General features: G+C 36.0%; 1 protein-coding gene across 1 annotated transcript in view; it reads right to left on the bottom strand.

The window, feature by feature from the left end:
* Positions 1 to 2,492: 2,492 nt before the first annotated feature.
* STXBP5L (syntaxin binding protein 5L) overlaps positions 2,493 to 13,081 on the bottom strand; it is a 341,807-nt gene continuing 331,218 nt past the window's right edge. Inside the window, exons 27-29 of the mRNA XM_081815272.1 lie at positions 11,305 to 11,416; positions 9,448 to 9,668; positions 2,493 to 8,885 (exon numbers count right to left, since the gene is read on the bottom strand). Of these exons, the coding sequence (XP_081671398.1) occupies positions 8,844 to 8,885; positions 9,448 to 9,668; positions 11,305 to 11,416 (375 nt within the window). The 3' untranslated portion in view covers positions 2,493 to 8,843. The remainder of the gene's footprint in view (positions 8,886 to 9,447; positions 9,669 to 11,304; positions 11,417 to 13,081) is intronic.

A 13,081-nucleotide genomic window follows, 5' to 3' on the forward strand; every position in this document is an offset into this window, starting at 1 on the left:
AAACATATAGCAGCACTGACTCTTGGTCTCCCAGTGTTAAATTCATGTGACATTTTACAAAAATGGGTAATCAAAAGAGGAAATTGGCTAATAAAGATGCAAGTGCACCAGAGAAATGAAAAATGACAACACTAGAAGTGAAATTCAAATCGAACAGAGTTATAGAAGAAATAGCTGACTAGAAATATTGTTACTGATGCTATCCAAGGTACTCTAGATGTGCAACATAAAAAATTTAGTGAAGGCAAAATTATCAATATAAATGAGGAAAATGGTTGTGACAAAAAGGATGAAATGTCCTAGAGGAAGTGATGAAAGCAAAAAACATCATTATTTGTTAACCCATAAATTTACTGTGATTTCATTGAAAGTCTCAAGAGGACTTTTTTTTTTAGATAGGTGATATTCTGAAACTTACCTAGAGAAATAAGATCAATACCTACCAAACTTGAAAAGGATCAAAGATATCTATCAGATATTAGGACAGATTATAAAGATAAAGTAATTTAATATTTGATATGGACACAGTAATAGACAATTACTGGGACAGACTGAAGAATTTACAAAACAGACATTATGTATATAGAAAATTAAGATGTCATTTCAAATTAGATGTCATTAAAAAAAAAAAGGGGGGCATAGTGATATGTTACCCATTTCTTAAAATATCAAGTTAGATCTCTATTTCAAAACTCCAGATGGATTAAAAGCCTAAATGTAAAAATAAAGCTATAAAATTAAAGAGGTTATGAGTTATTATTTTATAGACATAAAGACCTTTAAACAATGTTTAAAAGTCATAAAGCTAAAAGATTATAAAATTTGATTATATTAAAAGAAAATCCTCAATATGAAAAAGGGATGGCAGACATCTAAGACACAGAACAGTCTAATCCAGGGCATGAGAACCCAAAAGATATCCGGAGCCTAGATGAGGCTGAGTTAGCAAGTGATGACCGCAGGCCCTTCTCCAAACAGGAGAGGAAGCCACACGTTCACTAATTGGGCTTCAGTACAAATCAGTGAAAGGTGTTCAAGTGTGGACACCAGACCAGCCACTACTGTAGAATGAATGATGCAGGACTCACAGGGAAGCACAAGAACCACCACCCCTCTTCCCTTGCCATGAGGTCACACGAGCCTTCCTCCAAACCAGGAAGCCTGTCTTGCGAAAAGGAAAGGGAGAGATTATCTGACTGGCCTTTAGGAAGACTCAAGGAAAAATCAGTTATAGAAAACAAATAGGCTACATTAATTTCCAGGGTTGTAATACAAATGAATAATAGAGAAGTGACCTATAATAAAGAGTCTGACTCCATTTTTTGCCGTTTGCTGACAAGTTTTAAGTCTTACCGTCTCTTCTCCTGTGCCCCACATCTGGGTAAGCTGAGAAGCAAGACTTGGTGCTCCCTTCTTTATTGGGCAAACTCCTTCCTGCAAATCCTGGCCCCACCCTCTAACCACATAAAAACCGCCAGCCTGTCTTTTTTCCTTATTCTGTGTAGCTATTTTTGACCAATTTGGGAGCTACGGATCTCCCCAGAAAGCTTTATTTTTCATACACTCTTAGGGTGTGTGTGGTGGATCAGTTTCAACATCCAAACCAAATGTTGGGTAGGCCATCCAGTCTTCTTCTGTAGGGTGGCCACAATAGAACTATTCAGAGAATGTAGTAAAAAATTACAAACAAGTCACAGAAGACAGAGTAAGTGTGTCTAATTAAACATAAAAAGGTATTCAATTTCACTAACCAGGGAAATTCCAAAAAAATAGTAAGATGTCATTTTCACCTTTTAGATTGTGAAAAAAAATAAGATTAATATTGAGAATAGGTGAAGATGTAAGGAAACAGTAATTCTTGTATACTGGTGAAGGATAGTTTAATTGGCAACATCTATTTGAGAGGTTTGATTGAGCATGCCCTTTGACTTAATTCCACAATATCTTCTCTAGAGAACTGTTTGCAGATATGCAAAATGCATGTGCAACAGTGTTTATTGCAGTCTTATTTATAATATCAAGGGATTGGAAAATATCTGTTTACTAGTAGCGGAATGGTAAAAAATTATGTTTTATGGACACTATGGAATAATACAAGTAAATTAAAAAGACTGAGTGATATTTATAAATACTGATGATAGAAAGTTACCTAAGACATAATAGGTACATGAATGAGCAAGTTGCAGCATAGAAAAATGTTTGGAAGGAAACAACGAACTAATAACTATGAACAGAAAAGGGTAGGAGGTAACCGAGGGAAACTTTCGCTTTATTTTGTTTTATTATTTGGTATGATTATAAATATACATTCATGTATTATTTGTGTAATTAAAACATTTTTAAAAGAAAAATTTTAAATAATGGTTGGCTTCCCAAACCATCTTGAAAAACTACTCTAACCCCATAAAGCAGTTGTCCATTTACTATGAAAGGTAGAAGACAATGTCATTGAAATGCAAGTAATTCGACAAAATTGAAAACGTTTTATTTTTATAATTTTATTTTGAAGTAATTTCAAACCTAAATAAAAGTTTCAAGAATAGTACCAAGAATCCCACTCAGGTGAGTTTTGTGAATTGCTGCAATTATGTTTTTTATAGCAAAAGGGTCAGATCCAAGATCACGTGTTACACGCAGTTGTCATGACTCTCTGGTCTCCTTAAATCTGGAACATCCATCTTTCCTTGACTTTCATGACTTTGATAATTTTAAATACAGGGCAGTCATTTTATAGAATGTCAATTTGATTTTGTCCAATATTTTCTATGGTTAGACCTGGGTTGTGTATTTTTGGCAGAATTATTACAGAGGTGATGCTGTCTTCTTATTATATGCTGTCAGATGGCACATGATGTTGATTTATTCCCTTACTGGTAGTGATAACTTAGATCACTTGTTTAAAATCGTGTCTACCAGGTTTCTGTAGTTTACAATTATATCTTATCTTTTTGATTAACAAGTAGTTTTTGTGAAGATACTTTGGGACTATGTAAGTATTCTGTTCCTTCATTCCATTTTAACCCGAGTTTTAGCATTCATTGGTTTATTGCCCCTAATTTCTGTGTGACAAAGAGTAATTTAAAAATTCTATCCACATTTATTGGTAGACATTCTATTGTAAGGACGAGATTTCCCTTCTCCTAATTAATTAATTAACATCAGTGTGGACTCATGGGTAGCTATTTTATTCAATTACTATTATTAATTTTGACTCTCAAATTATCCCTGATTTGACCTATGTGGGCCCTTTCAAGCTGGCTTCTGTGTCCTTTTGACACATCTCCATCATTCTTTGAATATTTTATTTTCTAGAATAAAAATATTTTCTAGCCTTGAAACCAGCTATTTCTTGACAATCAAAATCCAAGCTCTAGGTGTGCTTTATGTTCCTGGAGTGGTGTTCCCAGTCCTCTCAGCATTCAGAATTAGGATACATATATGTGAACAACACACACACTTTTGCATCATGGATATGTGTGTGTGTATGTATGTATATACATAAAATTCACAACGATAGTTCCAATTCTAATCCAATATTTACTCTCACATTCCCTTTTATTTGTACTTCTCCAACAGTGAGAAACCTGGATTCTGTATCTTCAAGATATTAGACAGCATTTGGAAGAATAAGCTTAATTGGCTAAGGCTACAGTATAGGTAAATATAAAGAAAGTGCCTGAAGAGGAACTAACTGTGCAGATGAAAGCCAGGAGAGCAATGTCTTTCTGGGGGACTTTTGGAGGTTGTGGGGTTAATGAATGTTCATTATAACCACCAGGAAGTGATAAAAGCCCATAATGGTTTATGTTATTGCCTGAATGGGATTATTTTAACGAAGTCAAGAAGTAAGGTATGAATATTGAGTTTGTAAGTATATCTTACTCAGCCTCAGATTTTTATTCTGCACCCTCACCAAATTTAGTTTTACTTGTAATTCACCAAAGGTCTAATCAATCAGCATCCTCAAAAATTGTAAAATCTTCCATAAAAAAGTTACACAACTCCCCAGTTTGAAATTTGGGGATGCTTGGGGTGCTACTCTATCCTTTTGGATTAATAAACTCTAGCAAAATCTGTGAGTTTGGAGAACTTGTGTTTAGTATTTTCTTTCTGTTTCTTCTTTCAAACAAATGTGCTGTATATCGCTCCCCTACCCACTTCTCTGCATTTTTAAAACAAGTATACTTTGCAAAACCATGGTTCAAAGTGTTGCAGATGAAAGTGTTCCCTCTGTCCATATTTAATCTTGGCAAAAATGTTTAGTAGTGCATGATATCATAACATAAGAGCATCTATGTACAAACATATACAATTTTATTGATATCTCTACAGACTACAAGAATTTTTAGTCACAATTGCTGAGTGCAACAGAAAAATAGTAATTTGTCATTTTCTGAAAAGATGCAAAAATTCTGAAGATGAAAGAAAGATACATCAATGATGTCATCTGTTTCTTATTTCCTAGAATAAAACATCACATAATTACTAAAAATTATAGGTTATTAGAGATTTTGATTCTGTGTACACTTGTCTATGACCACCACCTAGTTTATTTTCTGGCTTTGCAGTTGAGAAGCACAGGCCAATACCAGAGGGGAGCAGTAAGAGAGGAGAGAACTCTCACGTTTTCTCATTGAGGGTTATTGCCTTGGATAAGCAGACTCTCCCTTTTTGAAGGTGAAAACAGTCTCTGAGGGCACTGGAGGCCAGATCGTGAGTTACAGACATTCTTCTCCCTTTAAACACATGTCCAATAACTAAGAAAAAAATATAAGTGGCCCTGGGAGCTAAGACAACAATCAAAAAGGAACTGCTATTCTTCTTTCTTGCTAAGATCAAGTCCAGTAAAATATACTATAGCAGAACAGGTACCTAGTACCCATGTCTCCTCCAAATGAAGAATGAAAAATAAATTTGGGCCTGATTTAATAAATGATTGTTTTAATTTCCACTATCCAACTACTAAGAATTAGTTTTCCACTTAGCTTTACATGCTGTTGAATTTCTTATATTTCTTCTGGTGTCTTGTGATGTCACATGTATAAGACAATCAAAACCTAGATGTTTGAATAGGAATAATGGCCAAGTCACATGGGAGAAAATCACAAAGACAGAATTATTAAAAGTCAATGGGGCATTGCCTGGTCAGAAATTTGCACAGAACCTTTGTTTTGGGTTACAACACAATAATTCTCAATCCAGACAACACTGTATCTTTGCATCTTGCCTTCCATGACTCCTCAGAGGTGGGGCTTGGATACCAGCCGAGGTAGACAAATGTGTCTTCCCTAATCGACCATAAAGCTGTGTTTGTCAGCCCTGGCTGACACTGGAACCACATTGGGGGCTTTCAAAAATAACAATGTTCGGCTCCCACTCCAAGAGATTTTGATATAATTGGAATTGTAAAAGCTCCTTAGGTGATTCTCATGTACAGCCAAGGTTGAGAATCAGTTCCCTACATAACTATATAAATAAAAGCGGCCATCTGTGCCTCTAGTTTCTCATCAAAACCTCTTCCACTTAACTCTGGCTCTCATGTCCCTCCCCACCCCAATCCTCTTGCACCAAATTGGCACTTCCTCTTACTTTGCAAAGTCAGACCTTATCTTCTGCATTTTATCCCTTTAGGGCTATGTTATACGCAATTATGTACACTAAACTTGCTACACAACAACCATACTCCCTGTAATGGTGCCATCCAGAATACATGACTTACTGGCAAGTATCTCTGGCACCTGGAGCAGTGTGTATATGAAATAGTATGTAGTCAGTAATGGGGTTGGTGTTACAGAAGACAAAGATGAGGAAGCTGTGAAGGCTACCACTTTTCTCCTGATGCAAAGAGCAAACCCTGATAGAAATGTCTGAGTCCTTTTGGCATTGCCTCTCAAAGAAAGTAGTCAAGTTATAATGTCTTTCATAGGGTCAGACTGTAATCACATTCTCCTGGGTTGTCCCAATGATCCTAAACCAAGGAGAGGATTTTTAGCTTACTTTTCTAGACCTTTTTCATTTTTCCCTTCTGCCAAACATTTTATAACCAAGTATTTAAAAGAGCTCATTTTCATCTTCTTCAACCAACCTTGGGCATAATCTCTCTCTCTCTTTCTTTCTCTAAGCCCTGGAGAACCCTTAATGCCAATAACAGATAGATGGTACATTTAAAATTGGACACATAGGTCACATAAAAAGGGACTCCAACAATAAACTTTTTCCTTTTATAATCCCTTAAGATCTTTGAGGAATAGAAACCTAGATTCTGATTTATTAACTTGAGAATCACTCCAAGGCTATATAAAAGATTTGAAAAATTGTGTTTATGACTAAATTATCAGGAAACATCTCTCTCAGTTCTGTCACTATCCTTCCAAAGTTAGATGATGGCCCCTATGGTGATTGGGGCACTAAGTCTGAGTCTTAAGTGTAGGAAGCAAAGTTGTAAGGGATTAAAATAAATGATAAATCAATCATCCTTCCCTCCAAACACCAAGGTTAATGGATGATTTCATGGTAGGGATTATTAGATTCAAGAAAACAAATACTTCTAGCTTCTTATTGGTGAATAGAGCACAAAGACCCATTTTCCCCTGGGACACTAAGAAGGGTTTATCTCCTGAGGGAGTCATAGGGAGATAAAGTCGACTTGGAGACTGTAGCTTGCAAGCTTATCTTCTGAAGCCACCATAGTAGATATAATGTAATTTTGATGACGAAGACTCAGAGTTATTTTCTCTATCATTGTCCAAGTTACTAGGAGTATTTTTCTTATGTTCCAAGATAGAGGCAAGACATTTAAACAGTGGAGAAGAGACATGTAAAGAATTACATGGATCAACAGTACTCATTTTCCAAAGACGATGATGATAAGATGGTGGTGGTGGTTGAAATGGTGTGTGTGCATGCACATGCATGCTAAGGTCAGTGCAACAGAACAGAAAAGTTCAAAGAGAAAAATCACATCCACATCAGATTCTTGTTATTGCTGTCTCTTTGAATTATAAAAATAATTCTGATACAGTAAAACCTCATTAATTTGTATTCCACTAATCAGGAGTTGGGGAGATAAAGTATACATTTTCTGACTCTATCATCTTTTCTCAAAATTACTGAGAACATTTAAAGGAATTGCCACTTCAAAAAAATAGACTAAGAATTAAAAAATCTAAAAAAACAAACAAATACTATTTGGGGCTACTAAAATAACCTGGATTTCAGGAAAAATGGTGAATTCTTAGGAAACACAAATGCAAATCTGGTAAGACCTGGAATAATCAAAATTCATTAAGTCAAACCCATTAATTTTTTTTAAAAAATTCTTTTTGAAAGAACAACATATTACAGGGTGGGTCCTAGAACCTGCATATATTCATTTTCTATGACTTTTAATTTCCAGAATCATGTTAAATAATGATAGCAGGTGTCTTTATTTATTTATTTGCCTCTAGAGCCTCGCTGTTATGACAGATAACTTTTATCATATTAAGGGTATGCCTTATTTCACTTTGAAAAGAGTTTTTAATAAGGAAAAGGTGTTCGGTATCTACTGACATAATTTGTGGCTTATATCATTTAGCCTAAAGAGTGACAAAATTATTCATTTTGTATCATTAAATTCTCTCTGTATTTCTGTTGTCTATAATGGTGACTAAGGCCAACATAGCAAAAATACCACATTTTATAAAGATTTTCAATAATAAGTATTGAACCAAAAAGTATTTACTAATGAAAGCCCTTGTTAATCAGAAATGTAGTAAATCAGAATCTCTTTCCCAAAACATTAACTGAGGTTTTACTGAATCATATTAAAGAGAATGACCAGTTTGGTCTGTGAGTGTCAGGCTGCAAGAGCACCTTTGGATTGAAGACACCACTGGGCTTGAACAGTAATATACTGTGTAATTGGCAGACAAAGATACAAATGGAGCATTAAAAACATATCCCTTTAGAAACTGAAACCAGAGTGTGTGAAATCAGTTCTCAAAGCTAACTGCACTGTTCCTGTAGTCTAGTTTCCCCCAACTTATCATTAACTCCCCTGCAGAGCACAAGCCAGGCTGAAAAAATGCTTTGAGGTGACCCAACCCTGCACGGTTTATGACTAAAACTAGCCAATTGTTCTGAAAGTGACAAACGGAAATTACTGTGTGAGGAATGACTTACTATCCTGGCAATACTCGATTATGACTGATAACGGTGATGATGTAAAATATTATGGAAAGACAAACATTAATCAGACTCCTGCCATAAGAATTCAATAATGTCCTAGTATAATGAAAGTTATAGATGAGAAGAAAACTCTGGTTTTCTTTTCTTTTTCAGTTGGGTATGGTAAATGTACCTGAAATACACTGATATCTTCTAATGCAGATTTTTTAAATTGTCAGGTGTGGCCCAATTTATAAAAATAGTTTGCCATAAATCTTTTTTTCTTCTGTCACAACATGCTTTTTTTCTTTTCCTCTTAGGATGTTAATTTATCATGCAAAGATTTTTTTTTTCATTAAGTGCATTAATGCTTTTGTTTGTACAGGATTTTTTCAAATCAGAAGGACTCCCCGTAGTTCCTAAATGTAAATCCTTAGCAAATGACAGGCCAAGATGATAGCTCCATTCCACGTTGGGAAAAGACAAACTCAGCCGTGTCTTGGGATTTTAACCAGGGTTCCCGCCTTTGGGTTGTACAGTGTCTAATAAATTTCCCTTATGATAACTTCAGATGTACTGTAATGGAACATTTTGTAGAAGAAACTGGCTTCTAGCAAGTTGAATAGTGATGCTGGGAATAAATTTGGTTTCCCTGAATAATGGTTTCTCAAAGCAGTCAGAGCTTCTTTAGAAGTTTAGAATTGGTACCATTTCTTATCCTTATATTTCAGCATTAACTGCAAAGAAAAAATAGTCACAATAAAATGTTTTTAAAAATCTTTAAAAGTACTAGCCAAAGCAAGCCCATATTGAGCCAATCATGCATATCTAAATCTTAAATTTATAAAACTTCCTTTACTTTTTGAAATAAAGTACATATGAAAAGGTTTTTTAAAAATAACGAAGCTGAAAAGACTCAGCTGATTTTTAACAATTAAAGCAAAAAGTAGTGTGTGGATTCCAGCTTCTAGTGCCCCTCACACCTTTTTTGGGTGAGGGGGGAGGATCATATAATGTATCTAAGCACCTTTTTAGTAGCAGATGCACAATATAGACCCAATGTATCAGAACCAATGAATAATTTTCTTTTAAATTATCTCCTAAGGTAAAGTAGTATTAATATAGTATTTAAAAGCATTTCTCTCCCAAATACTGGGGGAATTATGACACTTATAACGAGATCCAGGTTACCCTGGTTCTCACACAGGATTACTTACAGTGACATCTCTGCGCTTTCTTGTGCAGGGCCCCAGTGTTTCAAGTTATTATTGTATGAAGACGCTATATTAAGCCGTTTACCTCATGTGCATGTTTGGAAAATGCTTCCGCGCTGGTCATCATGCCTGCAGTCTTCTCTTCCAGCTCTCCTAGCCTCTGTCCTCTCTCATCAAGTGCGATCCGAGCGCGCGTCAGCTCTCCCATCACCCCTCCGGCAGCACCTTTCATCCCTTCTATACCACCTGGTCCGGGAATGTGCTGGGCCAAGCTGCGAGATGCTCTTCCCGCTGAAGCTTCCCCAACTGGGGATTCAAGCCATAGCAATTTAAGACATATTGTCAGTAATTCAAATAATTAGAATCAAGTTTATCACCAAAGTACTTACCTTAAATTCTAGTGTCATAATTCTCATTGAGAGAGAGACATATTTGTTCTTATTGTAGATGGGTATTTGGAGATGTTACCTTTTACCCACGAAAATATCTATGAAAGAGTCTGAGACTGTGAGGTAACCATATTGTTACTGCCTGCCTTTGTATGTGTGTGGATTCCATGCAATATGGCATCATTGCATTTCTTGACATTGCTGAATTGGGATGCTCACAATATATGTGATTTCATATTTAACCCATATCAGGGTCTGTTCCAATCTTATGTCTGTTCATTTGTTTAAATTTCTGCCTGTCTTCATTCCTACCATCTCTCTTCTGTTGCTATCATCCTCTGTAGGCGTCAGTTGTTGTTACTGTTTAAAGATGTGTGTGGGAGGAAATAAATACTAAAGAACAGGGTATGCATGATGGACATTAGTATACATGTGTTGAAATTTTGTTACTTTATAAAAGAATAAAAATTTCCCTATCATTTACAAAGTTCAGTTTAATTTTAATGATTTTTTTTTGGAAGTTTTTATTGAAAGACAGCTATCTTGGTAGAAATTTAATGAACATTCTTAAGGATGTAATGTTAGGAGTAATATCAAAAGGTATTTTTTTAAATTAGAGCCTTATTGAGATATAATTCACATACTTTATATACATAAAGTGTACAATTCAGTGGTTTTAGTATGCTGACAGAGTTACGCAACTATCACCACTATCTAATTTTAAAACATTTTCATTACTCCAAAAAGAAACTCTGTGCCCATTAGCAGTCACTCCCCCTCCCTCCTTGCCCCAGTGCTTGGCAACCACTAATCTACCTTCTGTCTCTATGGATTTGCCTATTCTGGACATTTCTTATAAATGGAATCATACAATACGTGGCCTTTTTTCCTTCTTTAATTTAGTATGATGTCTTCAAGTTTCATCCCTGTTGTAGCATGTATCAAACTTCATTTCTTTTTATGGCTGAATAGTATTCCATCATATGGAGGCACCTAGATCTTTTGCTTGGTGAAAAGTTCAAGAGAAAGGAGTTCTGATCTTCAAGACCAAATAGGGCTGAGATATTCTGGGAAATACATTCTTTCTGAAAATGTTCCCTAGTATCTTTCTACTCCTTTTCGATTATTCATCAGAGTTCCACTGGAAGAATTTTAAAGTAATTTATTCTGTAGTGTTGATAAACCTTGTGTTCTGAATAAAGAATCTGTTTCCCAGCAGTGATTAAAGGCAGGCAGATTCACAAACATTTTTTCCAGAATTTAGTAATTGATTATCTTCACCCTGCCTTGCAGGTATGATCTACTTGCAAATGATGTATTTATTAGCTTACTCATTATTTGTATGAATTGCATATACTGTTTTTGTTAAACTATTTCCTAATATGAAGTAACCGATTTTATTCATGTTTGGTGAAAAAATAATTTTCATGGTATAGAAGCAAAAAACCTGGTCTGGAATTTGAGACCACATATTACATTAAGTTACACACACACACACACAGAAACAAGTCTACTATTCAGTGGTACAGTTTCAAAATCAGGAGTTTACTCACAGAGCTCTTCTCTGTCAAATGTTTGTCCACTTCCACCAAAGAGTCCCTTGAGAAAGCCTCTGTTTTGAGCTTCTGGTGTCTCAATGGGAATAAACAAATCTCCTAGCATGTCCTGTATCAAATTCAAACAAAAAAGCATTAGAGTAACTAAAAATAAAGTGATAGAAAAAAGATAACCCTGTAGTATGTTAAAGCACAGAATAAAAAGATAGCTTGGAGCTCCTGGGTGGCTCAGATGGTTAAGCGTCTGCCTTCAGATCAGGTCATGATCCCAGCATCCTGGGATGGAGCCCCGCATCGGGCTCCCTGCTCAGCGGGGAGCCTGCTTCTCCCTCTCCCTCTGCCTCTCTCCCTGCTCATGCTCTCTCTCTCTCTCTGTATCTCTGTGTCTCAAATGAATAAATAAAATCTTAAAAATAAATAAATAAATAAATAGATAGCCTGCTTTCCATATATTTTCCTGGCGATTTTTGCTTTGCTCCCAGTTTTATTTCTGGCATTTCTTCTCTACCTCCTTTTCGTTTCCTTCTCTAGTAACATCTGAAAATTTTCATTTTTCTGTCCTCTTCTTTTCTCCCCTTTACAGTTAGAAAACATGAGAAGCTAATATATTTACCTTAGGATTAATTTCTACCTGATCAATGACTCCCAATCTGGATTTAGGATCCTTTTTCAATTACCATAGCCTCTTTCTGTCCTAACCCCTTTCCTGAACCAAGCACGGACAACCCTATGAAGAAGGAAGCCTTTGGTAATATGTGGAGGACGTTTGGATTTATTTTTATATGAAGTACAAAACTAGGAAATGGTTCAAGACAAATGAGTCAAAATATGAGTCAAAAATGAGCCTAGCTCCTGCATAGTAAGATACAATTGTTTTCAATATTTGATGTGTTTTAGAATGACTGGAAAAATCCCTTGTTAGAAACACGGATGTTTAGGCTTTATTTCACACATACTGAATCAGAATCCATATAGATGTGCTCTGGTTATATTTTTAATGTGTTCTCCAGGTCTTTCTGAAGCACACCAAAATTTGAGAACCACTGGTGTGGAGGAAGGCACTTCAGCCAAAAGTCAGGAGATCTGTGACCTAATATCAGTTTGTCTATGAACCTGCAGCCTGACTTTCTTCATCCTCTTCCTCTCACCTCTACTCAACAGACCTGCAGTCTTCCTCCTGGATCCCTTCTCTTTGGAAATGGCAGCATCATCTACTTAGCCAGAAACCCAGGAATAATTATTAATTCCTTCTTTTCCCTCACTGCTACAACGACTAACCCTCCAATCCAACTGATTATACTTTATAGCAATTGAATCTGCTAACTTTTCTCCATTCTCACTGCTGGCTGCTTTAAGACATTGGTTTTTTTGGCCTTAATTATTTAAAAAAAGCCTCCTAATTGTTCTCCCTTATTCCTTGAAACAATACGCAACCAGAATCTTAGTTTTCATAAACAAATCTGTTAAACCTTTTTAATGACTTCCTGTTGCCCTTGGGATAAATGCCAGATTCCTTAGGCTCTTACCAGGTGCTCCCAGATCTGTTCTGGAAAAATTCTCCAGCACTATCCCTCCATCCTTTTCACTAACTCTTCACTTTGTTGGCAGTTTCCTGAACTCCTGGGGTTTTGCACACAACTATTCTGCCAGGAATATCATTTCCTTTTCCATTCCCAGCCATCCATTCCTATGGACAACTCTTACTCCTTACAACCCTTTTCTAACTAGCCCTCTCTTCTGTTCCAGCAACCCAGGGGCCCCTCTTCCATGTCTC

This window comes from Leptonychotes weddellii, chromosome 1, assembly GCF_054177405.1.
Source record: "Leptonychotes weddellii isolate Sample4059 chromosome 1, ASM5417740v2, whole genome shotgun sequence".
Lineage (NCBI taxonomy): Eukaryota > Metazoa > Chordata > Mammalia > Carnivora > Phocidae > Leptonychotes > Leptonychotes weddellii.